At 34.0% G+C, this 22,807-nt stretch overlaps 1 protein-coding gene across 1 annotated transcript in view; it reads right to left on the minus strand.

Annotated features, from left to right (window-relative positions):
- LOC145265559 (ubiquitin carboxyl-terminal hydrolase 19-like) overlaps positions 1–22,807 on the minus strand; it is a 110,297-nt gene that overhangs the window by 63,291 nt on the left and 24,199 nt on the right. The window contains exons 3-6 of the mRNA XM_080121534.1: positions 21,823–21,953; positions 15,555–15,690; positions 9,731–9,777; positions 4,718–4,818 (exon numbers count right to left, since the gene is read on the minus strand). Of these exons, the coding sequence (XP_079977660.1) occupies positions 4,718–4,818; positions 9,731–9,777; positions 15,555–15,690; positions 21,823–21,953 (415 nt within the window). The remainder of the gene's footprint in view (positions 1–4,717; positions 4,819–9,730; positions 9,778–15,554; positions 15,691–21,822; positions 21,954–22,807) is intronic.

A 22,807-nucleotide genomic window follows, 5' to 3' on the forward strand; every position in this document is an offset into this window, starting at 1 on the left:
GGAGCTAAGTAACGTTTGGTCAATGTCCACTTCGTCATATCAGACGGTAGCTTTCATTTCAAGACGAGACGCTCCCCCTAATAAACAGGGAGCGGGTTTTTAAAAACAAACAAACCGATTTATTGACCTCATTAAAAACTGTCCCGCACAAAATGCTAACTGCTGAATAGCTATCGCCGTCACGTCAATCAAAAACGCGCACCTGTTTTTTTTTTTTCACACTTTACTATTTTCCAACTGCGCGTTCTCAAGGCTTCGTTTTTTTTTTCACGGGCACCTGTTTTTCTTCGGGTTTTTTTCACACACACCTACAAACACCCAGGCAACGCCGGGTACCCCTCGCTAGTCTATATATATAAAAGGCAAAATGTGTGTGAGCGTGTTTGTATGTCTGCTAAAAACTTTCCACAGATAGAACAAAAATTCACAAATTTGGTCTCATATGAAAGCCCCATCCTTCGCCCGACAAATACCAAAAAATTGGCCAAAAACGTTAATTTTTTCACCCTGAAATCAGCACTTTTCTACAGGGGGGGGGTCAGCAAAAACCGTCCTCTCATGACGAATTCGCTTCTACGCATGCGTCATACGACGTCGTAACCTTATTTAGTTTAAAGATTAAAAAAATTACCTAATTTCGTGTACGTTGTCTTAGGTCAATTGGTTAAAGCGCTGGGTCATTATCTAAACATTTTTGGTTCGAATTGTGGTGTGAGATGTCTTTATTTTTTCGATTTTTTTTAATTTTATTATTGAAGTAGGGTTATTTAAGCCATTTTTCACGTAACGTTCGTTTTTCTGTTTTTTTTGTTTTACTTCGCTTATTCTTAGGTTTTCATTAACACCCTCCACCCCCTGACCGACTACACACCCAAAAACACCCGGGCAATGCCGGGTACCCACCGATTTTTTTAATTTTAATATTGAAGTAGGTTTATTTCAGCCATTTTTTTCGTGTTTATTTTTTGTTTTTATTTTTCAGATTTTTTAAAGAAGTTTTTAACGTTCGTTTTTCTGTTTTGTTTTTGTGATTTTTACATTTAAACATCGCTTGTTTGCCTTACGTTAGTTTTTGTGTTTTTTACGATTTTAAGTTTTAACTGTTTTTTTATTAAATAAAAATTAAATATATATTTAAAAATATTTACTTCGCTTATTCTTATGTTTTGATTACCCCCCCCCGTTTACCTGATGTTAGTTTTTTTGTGCTTTTTTTCGATTTTTTAAACAGCAGTGCCTGTCCTTCCCAACTGGGACGTCCAGAAAGGCAATTAGCTTTGATCACTGTGGGGGAAACATTATGGGGAAACAAATAGATAAAACTGCAGAAAGCGGGAAGCTTAACTGGCCTCCAGTCAGACGTTCATTTCTGTGCCTGTGTGAACTCGTTCACTTAACTATCCATTTCTACAAGTCAACTTTTTCATTGACATCGCTAAATTTTAACACTTTCCACTTCCTGTCGCATCATGGCCTAGTGGTAAGATATCAGGTTTTCTTTCACTTTTTCCACCTTCGCGTCATAGCCTGCCAACACTTTTTTTTTTTTTTTTTTTTTGCTCAACATACACCTCCAAACACCCGGGCAACCCTGCTAGTCTACTATATAAATCTGACTTATCTATGTAAATGTATGTATGTATGTCTGCCTAAAACTTTCTGACAGAGGCGACAGATTTTCACGAGATCTGCATCATTGGCTAAAAACATTAATTCCTTCACCCTTAACTGGGCACTTTTCTGCAAGGAGGAGGGGCACTTTTTTCACCAATATTTTTGAACTAGCAGGGGTAACCAACGTTGCGCAGGTGTTTGTAGGTGTGTGTGGTGTTAAATAAAAAAGAAACCGGGGGGGGGAGTAGGATCGAACCTGAAGCTCTGAGTTAGTGAAAGATGTTTGAATTTATTTAAGTAAGAACCAAATTGATAGGTGCGCGCCCGGAAGTCGTCGAGCATTACGACGACGACGTCAATGACCAGGTTTGTTTGTTATAAGCGAAGTAAAAAAAGAAAACGTTAAAACTTAAGCGTGGGGGAGTAATCAAAACATCCAAAAAAACTAACGTAAGGCAAACGAACAATGAAAACAGAAAAACGAACACATGAAAAATGGCTTAAATAAGCCTGTTTCGATATTAAAATTTTAAAAAAAATCGGTGGGTACCCAGGTGTTTTTGGGTGTGTGGTCAGGGGTGGATAAGCAAAGTAAAAAAAAAAAAAAAAAAAAAAACAGACAAATGAACGTTACGTGAAAAATGGCTTAAATAACACTGGTTCAATATTTAAATTTAAAAAATCGAACAAGAAAAAAAGACATCGCACACCACAATTCGAACCGAAAACTTTTAGATAATGAACCAACGCGCTAATCAACTGATCTAATGCGATGTACATTGTTCAGTTTTTCAACTATTTAAAGTAAATCAGGTCATGACGTCATCTGGCGCATGCGTAGAACCGCTCGTCGTCACGAGAGGACCATTTTTGTTTCAATTTTTTTTTGCTCAACACACACCTCCAAACACCCAGGCAATGCCGGGCACCCAGGTTAGTCTGTTATTTAAAAGGCAAATTTGTGTTGGTGTGTGTTTGTATGTCTGCCAAAAACTTTCGATACACATAACAAGCACTGACAAAATTGGTATCATTAGAAAGATTTATCTGACAACAAATATTTAACAATTGGCCAAAAAGATTCATTCTTTGACTGTCAACTGGGCCGTTTTTTGGAAGGAGGGATTAGTTTTTGCGTCAACATTTTTGCAAAGTCATTTACGACTCGCGATCTCAACGTACATTTAAAACACGTTATTTCAAAGGCTTGTGACGTCACAAGTGCGCCGTGAGCAAGACATCTAACATGTTTGCTTTTTTTATCCTTTTCCTCTTTCACGTTATAGGTTCAAGCTTGGCTATTGCGGCTAGTTTTTTTTTTTTTTTTTTTTTTTTGCGCTCACTATTATTTTAGTTGTTTTTTTTTTTTTTAGGGGGTTGGTTGCTCAACGGCCTTACTATACCACCTCTCCACCCCGGGCACCAATGTTAGTCTTCATATAAATGTCAACATTTTTGTGTAGATATGTTGCTTATTTAAAAAACAAAAAAGAAAAGTCACAAAATCTACATGAAAACTAATATTGTATTTATACATCCAATTTACTAGGAAAGACAATGGAAATGGTCCCAAATCACTGTATGTTCTCCGCACTACAAAGGTAGCTATTTTAAATATATCCTATTTTGATGAAATTTAAGGAAAACAAAGAAAGTGGCTCTGAATTTCAACATTTTTTTTATATACAATTTTTTTTACAAATGAGTCACCTCTTATCAAGATCCGGATGGAGGCCACCCGAGGATAAGGGTAGTCATTGGCATAAGAGCTTTCCTCTAAAAAAAAAAAAAAAAAAAAAAAAAAAAAAGCAATAGGAGTAGAACATCCTTAAAACTTCTAATCTATATCTAATATTAAATAAATTTATATGTATATGACATTAATTTGGGGAGTTCTCCAAAATTTCATCAGACTATAAGGGGGGGAGGTACAATAAAGAAAAGAAAACAGATAAGGAGAAAGAGAGAAAAAAGAGGAACAGATTTTTTTTTTTTCTTTTTTAAATAAAATCTTTATTTTAAATGAAAATTTTTTTGAATAAAATATTAAAAACATTTTAAATAAAAAAATTTTAAACTTAAACCTATTTAAAAAATTTTTTGAAAACATTTTTAAAAATGAAAAAGTTTTATCTATATATATATATATAAGGCATGTGTATGTATGTATGTTCGCTTTTTGTGTATGTCTGCAAAAGGCTTTTTTCGCCGTGATTCTCGGTCGGCTTGCTCATTCTTAAAACTTTTTATATCGCGTCTAAATCATAACGACTTAACGGGGGTCACGTGTATATTTAATTTGCCCGACTTTTACGAGCTTGCTGCGTCTTGAAAAGCGAATGATCTGGCTTGCAGCACAGAACTAGGTCAGATACCACGCCACTTCCTCGCACCTGTTTATTTTGCTTTATATAAACCTTCACATAATGCCCTTATCAGTTCCTCTCCATCATGGCCGAGATGGTTAGGTGTCTGGCTTTTTTCCCCTTTTGTTTCCACATTCGCGTCAAGGCTTCGGGGTTCAATCCCACCGTTCTACTAAAACTTTTTTTTAACACACACACACACACACACACACCTCCAAACACCTGGGCAACGCTGAGTACCCCCCCTCACCCCGCTAGTCTAAAATATAAATATTTCCTGTGTTTAAATTTACGTATGTATGTATGTTTGTATGTCTGCTAAAACTGTTGACAGAGGCGACGGATTTTCATGAGATCGTATCACTTTGAAGTTCGACGTCTCAGGCAACAAATATCGAAAAACTGGCCAAAAACATTAATTTGTTCACCCCTCAACTGGGCACTTTGCTACAAGGAGGAATCGATTTTTTGCAAGCCATTTTTGCAAGTCATCGTATCGGTTGGATTGATTTTGCCTAATTTTAACGTTCCAAACTTCCAGTCGTGTCATGGAGTAGCGGTAAGATGTCAGATTTTCTTTCACTTTCTTTTCCGCCTTCATGTCACAGGTTTTGAGCCTGCCTGCCACCACTTTTTTTTTTCCTTTTTTTTTTTTTTTTGCTCAACACACACCTCCAAACACTCGGGCAACACCAGGTACCCAGGATAGTAAAAAATAAAAATCAGCTTCATCTTACCTTGTCTGAAATAGAACAGTGACCAGTTTTTCTTCATAAAAGACTCGCACAGCATCTTTGTTTGTTTTCTTAACATAAATGTGAATAGTGAATGTGTCATTCTGAAAGAGAGAAAATAAAAGTCATTTAAAAAAAATAAATAAATAAAAAATACCTTTTTGTCCAGAATTCCACTTATATCAACAAAAATAACTGCATGGTCTACATATCAGTGAAAAAAAAGTAAATAATCCTCTTCCAAAAATCATGTAAGTTGATCAAGTAGTTTTATTTTTATTAAAAAAAAAAAAAAAAATTAAAAAAAATAATCATTTTTAAACAAACATTTTCTAAAATCTTGTAAGTTTGAATTATTTGGAATTTCCTCCCTTGTTCCTTCAGCCTCTTTTTAAGATAGCATTGCAATATAGTCGCTGTTCATTTATCCACAAAATTTTATAATGGAGGGAAGGTGAAAAATTCAGATGGATGGAAGGTTGGGGGTGGAAAAAAAAAAAAAAAAATCAACAGATAAAGGAAAAGAAAAAGTCTTCAGTGCAACTAATATGAAAAATTCTTTACCATTCTCTTTCCAAAAGCCATCATTAATCTTTTCATTGGATCCGCTCGATTCTTTTAGCATTTCCTGCAGTCCAGTTTCCATGAATATCTTTTTCCATCACAAGTACGTACACCATACAGATTTTTTTTATTTTATTATTTTATTTAAATATAATGGGAATCCTATACAAGTGAATTTTTTCTTTTAAAATCAGTACTATATATTAGGTACACTATAATATTCAATAGAGAAATAGCTCAGTAATAATAAATACGAAATCTGCATAAATTAAAATATATTTAAGCATATTTTACGACTGGCAAGGTCAAACACACCCTCTACTAGTGAAGAATTGCTTTATTTTTTGTGTGGAATAAGTAGAAACATCGTGTGTGTGTGGGCGATTAAAAACTATTGCACGTTATGCATCGATTATTTTTTTTTTTTTTTAGGATTAGGGTTTGTTTTGGAGGTTAGGATTAGAGTTTGTGAAACCATCGCTAACAGAAGATCTTTGTGTTACGCTGAACTTTCTGTCACATATCCTGCATCTCAATCTCGATGGTATTAATTTGTATTTATTGATATTTTAAGACTTGCTCTGGTGCCTGTAATATTTTATGCAGGCTGGTTAAATTCATTATCATGTGCTCCATTGTTATCGCTGATTAAAATTAACAAACATTTTCTTCTTCCAATTTATCAAAAGTCTAATTTTTTTATTTTTTTATTCAATTATTTGGCCTATTATCCTTATCTTCTAGTTGTTGTTTTCATGAGGTTTCGGCCAATTATTCTTCGCCAGGTTAACCATGACGGGATAGGAATGTTGAATCCTTTTTTTTTTTTTACATGGGAGTCATCACTTATCAAGGTCCGGAAGCCACTCGGGGATAAGGGTTATTGCGTGTACAGTAATTCCAAACTAATTCAATAATATTATCAAAAGTCGTCTGCTTTGCTTCTTATTGGTTAACCGTGTTTGTCGCTTTTTGATTGGCTGATCAACTGAATCAGTGCTGAGCATATTCCAATGGTTTCTGTCAGCTTCCAATCGAGCTGAGCAGACATTTATGAGAATTCAGTGCTTAGCATGCAACTGTACCAAAAATCTATGCTGTTCCATCAATTGAAACTGTCCAATTTTAAGTACATTCAATAAAAATTTGAAGATTTTTACATTTTTTTATAGATTTGAAGAACATTTTGCTGAGAATTATAGTCAGAAGAGAAAAGTTCTTGTTTCCAAAATATTTAAATTGTTACAATCTTAAATAAAAAGAAACATTTGTTTTATTTGATTAAAAAAAAGAAATAAATTCAGCTGACAATGATAATTATTTTTTACAGCAAAAAAAGCAAAGTCATTTCTTTCTTAGTAGTATTGATCCTCAGATATATATTATTTAAAAAGAAAAAAAAAAAGAAAATAATAACCTTAGTTATATTTTTAACTATTTATCTGAATGCATTTCAGAAAAGGAGTATTTTTCTGCTACATCATGATGACTTTATTCTGGCATTATTGCTTAAAACACACACCCACACACACACGTGTAGTTTTTTGGGGGTTTTTTTATCTATAACAAGAGGATTTCGGATTTTTATTTTATTTTTTTTTTTTTTTTTTACTTACTTACTTTCACCCCAAACAATATGGCTGACGAGAGCTTAACATTATTTACCATTAACTGGTCTCCCTTATGTTAGGCTTGAAACCGACGGTACCAATGTTTTTCTGACTTTCTGTACAGTTTTAAATAAATTGTGTGTGTGTGTATATATATATATATATATATATATTGATTGATTGTTGGTGAGCTATTGGCTACACATTAGCAAATGTGTTTCAATGACCCCCTAGCAGGGAAAATCACCTCATCAGGCCAAAAACCATCCACAAAACTTTCAATAAAGACCATCCCTTTATATTAAAGTCAACTTTACAGGGTTGAACCATTCCAAAAGAAAGAGGGGTACTAACAACCTATATCAAACCAAATATAACCTATTCACAAAATAATGTTAGGTTTTTCAAGGTATAATTCTGAAGCAGATTTATTATAAGTTTGCATTAAATTTTCTAGCTCTAACCATTATAATTATAATTTTTTCGTTTGCTTTGTTAATACGGATTTTTAGAACTATTACTCCAATATCAGAGCAATTCATAAATTTTACTAAGGTTTTTTTCCACTTAAAAACGAAATATAAATATATACATATATTACTAAACTATAAATTTAGCGCTATTTCTCTATATAATACAAAAAATACTGACATATATACAAACAAACGTGAAAATTTATATATATAAAAATTACTCTTATAATATGGTTAAGTATATTAGTAACTAAGTCTAATTATATTATTCACGGTAAAAATTTCACTAAAAATTATTTTTATAAAATTTAATAGATTCTTCGTTAAAAATTTAGCGTTTAAAATAGATTTAGGCGTTTAAAATAAATAAGTAAATAAGATTTAGTGCTTAAAATCCTGAAATAAATAATAAAGCATATTACAATATATAAGTCGATGGTATGATTAATTCGTTAATATTCTTATAATTTTTTCAGTGAATGTATTTGGAAATGTTTACAGGAAATTGCTGCTTCCTGTTTAATGTTCAATAGTTTCTCCCAGTCTTTAAAATTCGTTATTTCTAATTTTTCATGAAGGCATAAAAAGCACGGTGCATGTAATGAATTACATACTTTCGATCTTCTTATGATCCGCCATTCTAACTTTGGAGTTTTATTCTCCTTTATTAATTTCCAATATTGAAGCGATAATGATGTGTTTTTTTCGTATTTTTGATTAGTAAAAGAACTTTTATGCCCATAGAATCTTTCTTTAAAAGTTGCCTGCGTACTACCTATATAAAATTATATATATATATATATATATACACGACAGAAAGAATAGACAAGATAAATATTTTTCCCTTTATTAATATATGCTTATTAATATTTACTATTTACAGATAAGAATAATGCTTAAATAACTTGTATCTCATTAAAATTGCATCTAACAACATTGAAGCATGCCACAAACTAAAAAGGCATCAGACCGATTAGAATTTCTGCAAAGGCGAATCATGGATCAACATAAAAGTTGGTCTTAGTCAACGCAAAATAGCAGGAAATCTTTCAATAACCCCTTTCTACTGTTAATAAAGTGATCATACAATTCACAACAGAGGGCAAAGAGTGAACAAAACCCCATCCAGGTTGCTCCAGCCCACTGAAAAACCCTTGCATCTTGTGAAAAGAAATGTTGAAGAGGATCCTCGATGCAAAGCCTCTGACATTGCAACACAAGCTGGTGTCAGTCCAAGCACAGCTGTCAGGTATCTTCACAAGCTGAGCTACTAGGGTAGAGCTGCAAGAAAGAGAACCTCTTCTCCGTCTTGCCAATATCAAGCGCAGAAAAGATTGGGCTCGTGAGATGGTAGAGAGACCTATGACCTTTTGGACCAATGTCATTTTTCTGATGAGTCACGATTTGCATTATTTCCCGACAGTGGAAAGGTATGGGTATGGAGATTCCCTCCACAAGAGTCTGACTTAAAAAAGACTGCAGCCAATGCTGAAACATGGGGGCTTCTTGGTGATGGTATGGGGGCGCAATTTGGAATGATGGTTGCTCAGACCAAGTGGAGTGCGAAGGAAATATCAATTCTGCTAAATATGTTTAATTACATGAAGAACTCCTGCCAATATTCTCAAGTGGTAAAATGAACAAAGTTAACTCCCAAGGGCGACACAACATTAGTTGAGCCAAAATGGGATTAATAAACTACCATGGCCAAGTCAGTCCCCCGATATGAACTCAATTGAAAACCTTTGATGCATATTAGACTGGAATTTTAGCAGAAAGAAAAGGAAGCCATTTTCTAAGCCTGAACTTTTAGCATTATTGCGTCAGACGTGGCAAGAAATCCCTCAAGATGATATTCGTCAACTGATCAATGCCATGCCTAGAAGTGTCCTAGCATTAAAAACAGCAAAAGGAATGTCAACCAAGTATTAGTTATTAAATTTATGACCATTTATTTTTTAGTTTGTTTTATAAATTATGTTTATTGAAATAAACTGTTTCTATGGGTGTCTATTCTCTTCTGTCATGTGTGGGTGTGTGTGTGTGTATATATATGTGCGTGTGTGTGTGTGTGTGTGTGTGTGTGTGTATTTAGGCAGCAGGTTTTCAATCAGACAGATATTGTTAAATAGCACGGAGTGTTTTTGCTTAATGATCTTTTTTGTAATTCTTTTCCATTTTTTAAGAATGACCATTCGAAAAATGGAAAAATTACAAAAATCAAGCAAAAACATTGTGCGATTTAAGAACATCTGTCTGAATATATATATATATATATATATATATGTAATATGAAGCACTCACGTCATCAATATATTAATAGCTCCATTTCCTCTACAAATCTAACAAGTATTTAAAAATAAATTTACCTTTTCAATCCAATCATGTTTTGTATGCTCAAGTTGATACAACGCCTCTGAAATTAAACATTATAAATCGAATTAAAAAAAAAAAAAATTTTTTTTAAAAACTAATATACAAACTGGTAAAGCTGCAGTTGTCTCCCTGTTAAAGAGAGAAACACTAGTGGTAAATACGGTATAAATTAAGATGGGGAGAAGGTTGCAAACAATATTCAATGAGAATGATAGACACAGATTATGAGATGGGTCACTTTTAGTGATGAGATGATTCCAATACAATTACAGATTCTGTACTAAATTCTCACTTCCGATTTTTTATAAATCTCCAAATATCTAACTATAAAGTTGTTATTTTCCCCTATTACCTATAGATTTTAGCTTTACTGGTAATTTAAAAATCAATAAATATTTATTATTACTACCAGAAGTGGAAGACTTTGTTTTAAAACAAAAAAGATAATTAACGGAATTGTTTTTGGCATCAGAAAAAAAGGCACAATTTTTTCTGATTCTAATACCTCCAAAAGTTCCAATTTATTTTTTCAAATCCTGATTCAGAGTAATCGTCCTAACACTAGTCACTTTTCAAATAAAACTACAATCTACAGCCAATTCGAATAATTAAAATGGAATTGCTTTTTTAAACATCAATCTCAATCACGTAAAGTAAGGAATATTTTAACATGTATTTTGTTAGTAGAATGTATTGGAAAAGAAAATAGAAAAAAAATCACAGAAAAAAAAAAAAAAATGCTTTGCATGTGTTTGCACCGTTATTCAAGTAAAAATCATAGAATCACACCAGTAATTTTTCATATAAAAATTATTATCAATATTGATAACCGAAAGAAAAACATATCCACTTCTGATTAGAGTGAAGAATTTCTTACCAAAGTCATTTTTTAATTTAGTGGGTATATTTGTTGGGGTTCTTTTTTTCTATAAAATAGCTAAGTCCATTGGGAGGTTCTTTTTTTCTATAAAATAGCAAAGTTTGTTGGGGTTTTTTTTTTTTTTTAATTTTTTTTTCAATAGAATAGGTAAATTTCATTAAAAAAAATTGATGACATTTTTGGTGATCTAAAAAACACCAAACCATTTTATTTTCTTTCTTTGATTATTACAAAAATGGGAAGGAGCTAGACTTGAAAAAGCAAAAACTGTAATGCAATGTTTAAGAGTGTGAATGATGTCATAAGAATTCAAGATTGTATTTTCCCTCCCTGATGGATAAATAATTTCAGAATTTTATATTCAAACATGGTTGTGTTCGAATATATGGTTAAGTGGCAGTTTTAGTCATTTACAACTGCTTTAAAGCTTCACCACTCACTCATTTTTCAAGCAAAATTCAAACAATTATTACAGTTTATAGATCACCGTCTCAGCCATAGTGTGAAAAAAAAAAAAAAAAAAAAAAAAAAAAAAAAATTGCAATTTTCGTTCAGTAAAACGAAAGTTGAATTGGTGTTGAAAATTGTAAAAAAAAAAAAACGTAAGGCACATTTTTTTTTGACTGGTTTCCACAGCAACCGTGTTGCTACTAATTCACGGCTCTCGCGAAAAGAGAAGCAACAAGTGAAACAGAAAGAATGAAAGCAGACGAGTGCCATACATTGTTTTACATATGTGTATGTTATGCTTATGGGGAAAAAAATAAGACTGAATTTAAACAAAGAACAAGTGAATTTATTGGAAGCCTGCAAAAATCATGGATTACATTAAAAATGCAAGCATGAAAAGTAATAAAGCTTAAACATGGAAAAGAAAAGGACAAGATATTCTAGTAAAACATAAATTTATAACTTAAAATATTGCAGAGAATTTTTCTTTTTAAATTCAATTTAACATATAATCAATTCATAATGCTGCAGTGTTTTAAGTTATAAATTTATTATATTTTTTACTAGATTATCTTGTCCTTTTCTTTTCCAGTTTTAAGCTTAACCATATTACTTTTCATGCTTGCATTTTTCTATTGTAATTTAATATGATTAATACAGATAAAACAAGAACATAAATCAATCGTGAGATTGTATACATCCGAATGACAACATAAAGAGGAGACAAAGCCTTGCTTCGGCTTTATTTCGTCATGACATATTTCCGCTATGTAAGTGAAATTACACACGCTGGTTACCATTATCTAAACTATGCATCAAATTTGAAAAATCATGTCTATCGTGTAATAAACAGGCGCAAAGTAGTCGACAAAAAGTGACTTCTCTTCTTCGCAACCTTGTCCAATGTCCTTTGACCTAGATATCCCAAAACTAAATCAGTTTCAAGTTAGTCCATGAAATATATTTTGACCCAGTTTGATGACGATTGGTCAAGCGATGTGGGGGCGCGTTTAATCCACTGGAAGAGATGCACTTTAGTCTCAGTTAAAATATGCATCGAGGAAAAGGAAAACTGATGCAAAACCTGAGGTCTATTGTTGGTTCTGTCTTGTGACAGCCATTGCAATGGCTAAGATTAGCAGTTGTACCAAAAAGTGTGGTTGGTTGTACAGAAAGCTACGATAGGAAAATCATCTATTTGGATTTCTAAATGACTTAGTTGTTGTTGTGGCAGACCTCATACGTCAAGATCACTGTAAATATCATTATCATCATATACACTATTTTTTTAGAACTTTTTATGTACTCCCTAGATTGTAATATCTACGATTTGCGAATGGTCGGCCTCTCTACATTTATTTTGAGCGAGTTTTTACAAAAAAAAAAAAAAAAAAACTGGTTTCCAGTGTTTGTCTTTTTCATATAAATAAAGTGAAACTGAATCGAATCAAATCAACTCGCTGACCTTTGTGACCAGCACATCTTGAAGCCAATCAGCTTTGATCAATGTGGAGAAAACCCTTCATATCAGACAATTGATATTCATTTGAGAGCTTGGTTTCCCCAACATCGTGTGGAAACAAATAAATGAAACAGCGGAAAGCTTAACTGGCCCTCAGCCAACGTTTATTTTTGCACATGCGTGTTCACTTTAGCAAGTCAACTTTTTGATTGACATCGCTAAATTTCAACGCTTTTCACTTTCTACGAGGAGCGTGCAATAAGTAATGCCCCTGACACACTTCCCATAGCAGTAGACCAATGAAACTTGGCACAGTTATTAGTTTTTCTCTACATAGGAACCACCCAGAGTTATGCATTTCTCCCATCATTTGATGCAGCTCTGGAGACAGTTTTTGTAGAACACCTCAGGTTGGTCCTCCAACCACGACGTGACTTCAGAAATCAAGGCTGCATCATCTGGGAAACGCTTTCCTTTCAAAAACAACTTTATGGCTGGGAAGAGGGTGCAAGGTCAGGAGAGTAGGGAGGATGGGGAAGGATTTCATAACCACACGACCGTGCTTCTGATCTGGCGACATGCGAGTTGTGGACCAGAGCGTTGTCCTGCAGGAGGAGGATACCTTTGCTGATCTTGCCCTGCCTCTTGATTTTGATAGCTTCCCTTAATTTCCTCAAAAGTGAAGCATAATAGGCTCCTATAATTGTGGTACCCTTTGCCAGGAAATCTGTCATCACTACTCCGTCCTGGTCCCAGAAGACTGAGCATGACCTTGCCAGCGGAGGGCTGCACCCTTGCCTTCTTTCGAGGTGGTGAGTCCAAGTGTTCCACTGTATTGACTGGGCTTTGGTCTCTGGATCATAGTGATGGACCCAGGTTTCATCCTGTGTAATCAGTTTTTTGAAAAACTTTTACTAATCTTCTTAGCACATCTCCAAATTCATCCTCGAGCACTCAACGCGTTCTCGCTTCTAGAATGGTGTGAGCAACCTGGGAATCCATCTAGCAGACACCTTATGCATATGGTCGTGAATGATTGTTTCCACAGACCCTGTACTAATCTTGACATCTTGGGTTATTTGGCGAATAGTAATGTGCCGATCTTCTAAAATGGCAGCCTCAACTTGACGGACAGATGCCTCATCAATAGCCAAAGGGGGGGGGGGGCAGGTCTGGGAGCTGTTTCCACAGACTCCCGGCCATGTTTGAATTCACGATGCCAGCGTTTTACAAGGTCATATGATGGGGCATTATCACCATAAGTGTCTTTCATTTTATCAAAAGTCTCCTGTGGTGTGCGTCCTTTCAAATACAAAAACCGGATCATTGCTTGACATTCAACAGGCTCTATTTCACACCTGACTCAGTTCAAACACCTGTAAAACAGAAACCACAATTAGTTCAGAGCTGTATTTTGCCACATAATCCGTAGAGATATAAATCATTGCACATGCAAAGTTTCAGCTAGATCAGACAACTGGAAGTGGGTCAGGGACATTACTTATTGTATGGTAGCGTAGCGGTAAAATGTCATGTTTTCTTTCACTTTCTTTTCCGCCTTCATGTCACCGCATTACGGGTTCAAGCCTCCCTCCCTATTAACACTTTTTTTTTTCTTTTACAACTCCAAACAACCGGGCAACACCGAGCATCCCCGCTAGTCCACTAGAATCAAAACCAAAATACATAGATATTAAGTCTTATTCGTTACCATCAGAGCCATACTTATACACATATGAAAACTTTAACTTTATATATGAATGTTGTCTAACTAATAAATGTATATTTGCTCATGCATAGAAAATCACTTTCTATTGATTTATGCATTCTAAGTTCCAGCTATTTTTGGATTTTGACCCGGTTTTAAGTGTTAAACAAAGAAGCATCGATACACTCATTCAGTAATATAACCTCCACCTTAGCAGATAATTAGAAAATTGGATATTTTTAAACCTTTCTTTTTTTTTTGATACTTCTATATTATACAAACAAAAAAATATTGAATTTCAAGTAAAACAAATGCTACTTACGTAATTGTCATGTCGAAAATAGTAACATATCCAAAAATTACAGAAAACGATAAGATAGCAAAATAATTATTAATGAAAAACTGATTTTGATAAAGTTTATATGGGAATAAATTTTGTCCGACATTTTGAATTATGTTCATCACGTGATGCAAGCAACAGAAGTTAATTATCTCCCCTCTCAACTTATCTCTTTAAGTAAGCGTAATATAGTGATTTCACTTCCTTCCATAATTTTTTTTTTTCCGCATTAATAATTATTTTTCTACCATATAATTTTTCGTAACTTTTGGATATGTTCCTATTTGAGACCTTACAATTACACAGCTACCATTTGTTTCACTTAAAATTCAATATTTTTTTGTTTGTATAATATAGAAGCACCTTTATTTCTTTGCCACTTTGGACTGTTAATGTTGGACTTAGAATTCTGGGTTTTTTTTATGTATTCATTCAAGAAATTTTAATAGCTCTTGTTGGGTAAAATTCATTATGGGTTGTGATGCTGAGAAGCCAGAAAACTAAATGTGCTCTAAAGTATCAGTGATTTACCTTTGGAATTTTACTTTTGTCTTATGGGTTTCTAAATAGGGAATTATGATTCAGGTTTTTTTTTTCATTGAACTTTCTATTGATATATGAATGTTGTTAAATAATCGGTTTTTCAAACGTCGTTTAATTTACAGATTGGAAAAAAAGTCCAAGTTTTTTTGTATTTTTTCAGTACAACTAATACGACAAATTCGGATGGAGACAAGGGTGGGGGATCAAGTTCTTTATTTTCAGTACAACTAATGAGAAATGTAGATGAAGGAAAAGGGGGGGGGGGGGGGTCAAGTTTTTTTTTTTCTAGTACAATTAATACAGAAACATTCATATAAAGGGAAGGGGAGAGAAAAAAAAATGTTTTTTTTTCCAGTACAACTAATATGAGAAATTCACAAATAAAGGAAAAGAAAAAAGTCTTCTCAGTGCAACTAATACAAGAAATTCTTTACCATTCTCTTTCCAAAAGCCATCGTTAATCTTTTCATTCGATTCGCTCGATTCTTGTAGCATTTCTTGCAGTCCAGTTTCCATGTTTGTATTTTCCATGTAAGCAGGAGACTTGGTACATTCTTCATTGATAGTTGCCTGATCAAAAGAAACAAAGAAAATTGTCTTAAAACAAGTTTCAGAATTTTGAAGATGACAATAATTTTAATTATTTGAACTACTGTCTTCATCTCTCATATTATTCTTACGTCTCAGCCAACCTCCGACAGTCTAGCTGAAAACACTATCAATAATTCCCCCAACTCTTTATCTGTGCCTAAACCTAAACGTAAATTCTATGAGCAAAGCTTCTTTCTTAGAATTGCACGCCTGTGGAATTGTCTTCTGTTCTCTCTGCTTTCCCACTGACTACAATATGGTCGTCTTCAAGTCTAACATAAACAAATTCTTGATGAGCCGTTTCACTTAAGTTAAATTTACCGAATTTCCATTACTAACGATTACTATGTTGTCCAATTGACTACTGTACACTCTTAACCTTTATCCTCCAGTTGTCTCTGTGCCTTGATAAGTGGAGATGCCTATGTAAAAAAAAAAAAAAAAATCTCATCTAAATCAGAAATTTGCAGATTCGTAACACAATGGATAAATGAGCGAAGTTATAATCGGTTCTAAGTGTTACGTGTCTGTCCAGGGACATGACAAGCAACAAATTAAAAAAAAAAACTAATAAAGCTCAGAGTTTAAATAAAAAAATATTTTTTTTTAACATAAAACAAAACATGCAAATAATATTTACAAGTAAATGCACTTTTTAGTACTACTGCTATCAGCTTTGAAAGTGAATATAAAGTCTATAGCGTTGATAGTGAAAGGGATATAAGAACTACTAACTTCAAATCAAATGTATGGGTAAATCTAATAAGAATCTATATAATTATAAAACTTAAATGACCTTGTAACGGGTGTTGTAACACAACATCCGGTTTACGACTTCCTGTTGCGCATGCGTTACATAACCAAATAATCAACGCGACAATAAAACGTATTGTTTTATTGTGTACATTTTCAGCGTACCAATTGCTTCTTTTTTTTTTCACGTTTAAATTAAAAGATATATCAAAATTTGAATTTAACTTTATGTATTATGGTATCTGTTCAGTGTACATTTACCTATAAGTATGGCAAACCACTTATAATTCAATGGCTGTAAGTTTTTTTTTTTTTTCAAAAATAAACAATTATAAACAGAACGACTCATAGAAATCTATCTATATTCTTTTTTCATTTTAATATACTTTCATAGAAATGTTTGTTATGTCACAAAAAGTTTTTTCTTTACGAGTGTCACGCTCATACATTATTTCCATAGCTCATATAACATACTGACACAATGGGTCACGGGTAGTCTAGTATTACAATATAGTTCTTTAGTTAGCGAGAAAATATATAGAAATCTTTTGTATTTACGAAAATTCCAGTTCCTTGAAATGATGCGGTGGCTTTTAAGGAGTTTCTTTCAGCTGGATTAATTTTTTTTTTTTTTTTTTTTTTTTTTTTTTTTACATAGGAGTCACCACTTATCAAGGCCCAGCTGCCACTTGAGGATAAGGATTAAAGAGTGTACAGTAGTCAATGGGACAATATCATAGTAATTTTCATCCTAGAAACATTACTGGAGTTCTTAACAGCAAGTTGGCAACTTAAATTAACAACTGACGCGGCTGCTAGTACAGTGTGCTTATACACGTTTCTGCATGGAATTTTCTTGATTATTCCAGATTGTTCCGAAACGTTCTAAATAGAATATATTAATGTTCTATTCATTTTTATAATGAAAAATGGAATGTCATAATAGAGGGAGTCCAAAAAGTCACTGAAGGGTTGAAAATTTTTGTCATTTTTACCATTAATAATTATTATTTCCTCTAAGATATTTTACAGATAATATTTTAGAAATTAATTATGGATAAGTATAGCATTGAACAAGATGAGGCAACACCACATATAGCAAGAGACACCATGGAGCTTCTCTAGCAATGGTTTGGCGACAATATTATCGCTTGCTATGGCAATGTCAAATGGCCACCACGTTCCCCAGACTTGACTTGTTCTGACTTTCTTGTGAGGATATCTTAAAGAAAGAGTATGTTAACAAACCCCAAACCCTGCAAGAATTGAAGGAAAACATCAGGAACGAAATAAGGGAGTTAAATCGCAATCCAGAGATTCTTCAATCTGTCATGAACGTTTTGGAAAGCGCACAAATATGCGAAGCTGGAAATAGGCAACATTTAAAAAAGATATTTGTCATAAACAAAGATTGTTTGAATTTTGCATTTTTTTTTTTTTTTAATTTCCCAATGTCTTAGTCAGATTGTGTTAAAATTACAAAAAAATAAAGAATCTATTTAAGTTCACAACCCTTCAGTGACTTCTTGGACACCCTATACTTCTTTAATAATCAAAATGCTCTCTCCTAAGTTACAGTCCTCTGGAGATTCAAAGTTCAATCCTCAGGACAGAACATGCAATACAATTATGAATTATTGTCCCAAAATTTTTATATGAGGATTGATTATTTATATTATTTGGATTTTTCAGACTACCGTTCTCATTTTGAGTGTTATTTTCACGTTTCAGTCGATGTAACTTCCAACCCTCTTTAGGTGTACCTTGTCAAACTGAATCTTTCTGTCAAATTCGGGAATCTGCTCAGAATTGAACTGTTAACCTTCAGAAGAAAATAATTTCTACAACTGAATTTTACCAATTACTCTATCCACTGTGCAAAGGGTCCTTGTGGATAATTCTAGTACATATTTTAGAAGTCTTGATAAACCGTCCCATTAAGTAATCCAATTTACCAAATTTTCACTATTAACGATTACTACGATATTGTCCCATTGACTGCCATACACCCATTTAACCCATGAACAAAGCTTCTTTCTTAGGACTGCACGCCTGTGGAACTCTGTTCCGTCTGCCTGCTTCCCACCGGACTACAACTTGGATGTCTTCAAGTCCAATGTTAACAAATTCCTAATGAACCGCCCCCTTAAGTAAACACTTCATCAAATCTCCACATTAACGTAATGTACTTGCAATAACCCTTATCCCTGAGTGGCTTCCGGGCCTTGATAAGTGGTGATCACTGTGTAAAAAAAAAAAAAAAAAAATCTTACTTAGAACATCTGTCATGGCTGACGGAACAACAAGCTACCCCCCCCTCCATGGATTACATAAAGGGTTCCATTTGAAAATCAACAAGAACCTGAAGAAGGTCAAAGGTTACTTTGACAGAAACATTGCAAGACCATCCAAGATGAGAACAATGGGTCAGATGCTTTAAATATGAACTTTCTTACGACAAATCAAGGTGGCGGACACTCAACTACACAAAAACACGAGCGGAACAATCTAAAGCAGGTGCAAATGGGTGAACAATTAACCCTAACCCAACCAATTGTCTTCGGTTTTCCTGCTTTCCGGCTGACTACAATATGGTTGTCTTCAAGTCTAACGTAAATAAGTTCTTGATGAGCCGTTCCATATAAGTTATCAAATTTAACAAATTTTCATTACTAATGATTATTATATTGTCCAATTTCTACTGTACACTCTTTAACCCTTATCCTTGAGTGGCCTCTTGGCCTTGATAATGAGTTGATACCTATGAAAAAAAAAAAAAAGAAAAAGTCCAATGCGAACAAGTTCTAATTGAATCGGCCCCCTAAGTAATCCAAGTTTCAAAATTCCCACTGTTTACTATGCTAAAATCACAATGACTAATGTATACCTATTAACCCTTATCCTCGAGTGGCCTCTGGGCCTTGATAAGTGGTGACACCCTTGTAAAAAAAAAAAAAAAAAACCATCTGCAGACATGGAGACTATCACATTTTCACACACTAGCAACCCAGAAATTAAACAAAATACAAGTCTTTTTAAACGTACATGCAGGCGTTTATGCTGGGTCTCTTTTTTATATTCACCTCTCCATTTCATGAGTGTCATTTTCCTTAAAAAATATGATATTCCATTTTCCTTATAAAAATTAATAGAATATTTAACTATTCTATTTAGAACGTTTTCAAAACAATCTAGAATAATAAGGAAAATTCTATGAAGAAACTTATATAAAGACGCTGCACTAGCAGCCGTATTAGTTGTTAAATTGTTAAGTTGCTGACTTACTGTTAAGAACTCCGGTAATGTTTCTAGAATGAAAATCCAGCCGAAAGAAACTCCTTAAAGCCAACTACTGAAGAAACTGGAATTTCAGTAAATTACAAACTTTCTGTATATTTTCTCACTGATCGAAGAACTATATTTTAATAATTTTTAACATTAGATTTACCCACACATAAATTTGATTTTAAGTTAGTAGTTCTTATCTCCCTTTGAGTTGAGAGTTCAGTTGGACTTTCACTACAGTTGGAGATGGATCGCAGCTTGAGCAAGGTTGGGAGATAAGGGAAATAAACTGGGTGCAACAGACGAACCTAGCCTCAACAGGACGTAGATGTGAACCTTAGCATGTAGAAACTCACCGCCAGAGTCCGACCGACATATGTGAAGCATCAGCGTCTGTGTTTTTCTTGAGTTTTGTTTTATTTTTATACTTGTGAACCCGTCTGCTCCCCTCGGCAGCCGTCAGTGTGAGAGACTATGACAATATGGCCAGAAGAGAAGACAATCAAGAACAAAGCCACGGCACACAAAGTTTGGGGTTGGCAACTTGTTGGTGAGAGTTACATGGTGTCACACGGCAACCATTTTGCAAGCAAGTACCTACTAACCTACCAAAAACTAGGAGCAGTCAAAGAATACCATGATGTCCAGGATGCCCCATCTCACCCATCTCTCCATACTTACACTACCGAGTAAAAAAAAAATAAATTCATACACAGTAAAGTACAATAAAAAGTAAAATAATTTTAATTTACCAAGAAACGCTTGCAGTGTATTCTGTTTTTAAAAAGTCCTCTACACAGGATTCCTACTCTCAGAGTAAAAGCACGATTCTTCTTTATAAGGAAACCCTAGCAGAAGTTGATTGCTTCAAATATCTGGATTCAGCGTTTATTGCCAGGAGTCAGGTGTACGAGGACATCGACATCCAAATCAACAATGCCCGACCTGCTTTCAGTCACCTATAACCCTACTTGTGGTCTTGTCCAGCGATCACAAAAGACACAAAAGTCCAGATTTTCAGGCATTTTTTTTTTTTTTTTAAACATAGGAGTCGCCACTTATCAAGGCCCAGAGGCCATTCGAGGACAAGGATTAATGAGTGTAAAGTAGTCAATGGGACAATATCATAGTAATCGTTAGTAGTGGAAAGTTGATGACTTGGATTACTTAAGGGGATAGCTCATCAAGAATTTGTTTACATTGGACTTGAAGACAGACCAAATTGTAGTCAGCTGGAAAGCAGGCAAACGGAAGCGAATTCCACAGGGGTGCAGTTCTAAGAAGCTTTGTTCATGGAATTTAGGTTTAGGTTTATACACAGATAAAGAGTATGGGAAATTATTGATAGTGGTTACAACTAGACAAATATTTTTTGTGAAAGTTTGGCGAGGGGGCAGGGGCTATAGATTAGAGCTCAGACGAGCACTTGCTATGAAAATCAAACATGGCCATATTCGAACAATTTTTCACTATGGCTGTGAAACTTGGCCAATGAGAGGCTAATAGTATTTTACCTATACTGCATCCGTTGATTGCTGCAGGTCCACCGACACCATTTAGTCTCCAATACACAAATCCCAATGCAATGTTGGATCATCTCTCTTAACCAAGCGATTTTAAAGAGGAGATGCTGTTGGTTTGGCCATGCTGTGTGCCACAACTCAGGAGAATTCATCCATGAAGCAATAATTCCAAAATCACTCCAACATTGAAGATGCCAGTTAAAGACATGATTACGTACCATTAAAGCCCACATAAAACCTACCTCTGGTCCATAGGTCTTCATTGCTGGTCCTGGGACTGGCTGCCCATAACTAACTTGGCCGCTGTGGACCACCGTGCATGGTCTGTAAGACACTGTGCATTCTATGGAAGGTGTCAGCTCAACCCATCCTGGATGAATGCCGCTAAAAGTCAAGAGTACTCTGATAAATGCTTTAAAGAAAACTTTTCCCCTTTGCGAGCATTATTGCTGAAACTTATTTTTTACTATCAATGATGTCTGATCAATCGTCAAGATGATTTTCTGAAATTTTTAATCAACATAGAAACGAGAAAAACTGCCATATTTACCTCAAGTGATGCCCAATGGCTGTGTACCTTTTTTTTAACAGTGAGAACCATCGAAGTAGCATTTGCTAGTTCTGTTTTGCAATCGTTAGAATCTATTTCACTGTTGAAAGTTAAGCTCCACACTTTTCCATCTGAAATTAGCAAGAAAATCATTTGCAGATTATATATATATATATATATATATATATTTATATTATGAAAAAAAATTAAAAAACTTTTTTCATAAGTACATAATTTTCGACCGATCCTTCAGTCTTCATCGGTGTAGTGAAAGTATGAGGATGCACGGAGAAAAGGGGAATGGAAAAGGAAGAAAGGTAGAGGAGGAGGAGGAGGAGAAGGAGGTATAGCCAATGAGAAGGTGCCACGTCAGTCTTAAATATATAAACATATAAGTACGCACATACACACAGTACATATATATATAGAGAGAGAGAAAGAGAGAATAAATGACAAAAAGTTATATTCTAAAACCCATGATGTTGACCATCTTATAATTTATTCCTTTAATTCAGTTGACTTATACAATTCTTGACAGTATCTGTTTCATAGCACAAAATCAGATAGTGAATCTATTATGCCCTTAACTCAGAAGAAGAAATAGCAACGATCAATCCGTCGAAACGAATTGAAATGTGATTTGGAATGATTAAAATCCGAAAATTGGAAGAGAAGCTGCAGTTACCTTTATATTTTTCCATTACGCCATATTACGCTACGAAACAGATAGATACTGCCAAGAATTGTATAAGTCAACTGAATTAAAGGAATAAATTATAAGATGGTCAACATCATGAATTTTGGAATATAACTTTTTGTCATTTATTTTCTATATTGCTCTGTAATTACAATGAGCTTCTTATATAAAGATTGATATATATATATATATATATATATATATATATATATATATATAAATAAATAAATAAATGTTTGGAGGTACAGAATTTATATACAGTTTTAAATAAAATAGGCGGAAGTTTCT

Source organism: Euprymna scolopes, chromosome 40, assembly GCF_053919585.1.
Source record: "Euprymna scolopes isolate OS-2025 chromosome 40, ASM5391958v1, whole genome shotgun sequence".
Lineage (NCBI taxonomy): Eukaryota > Metazoa > Mollusca > Cephalopoda > Sepiida > Sepiolidae > Euprymna > Euprymna scolopes.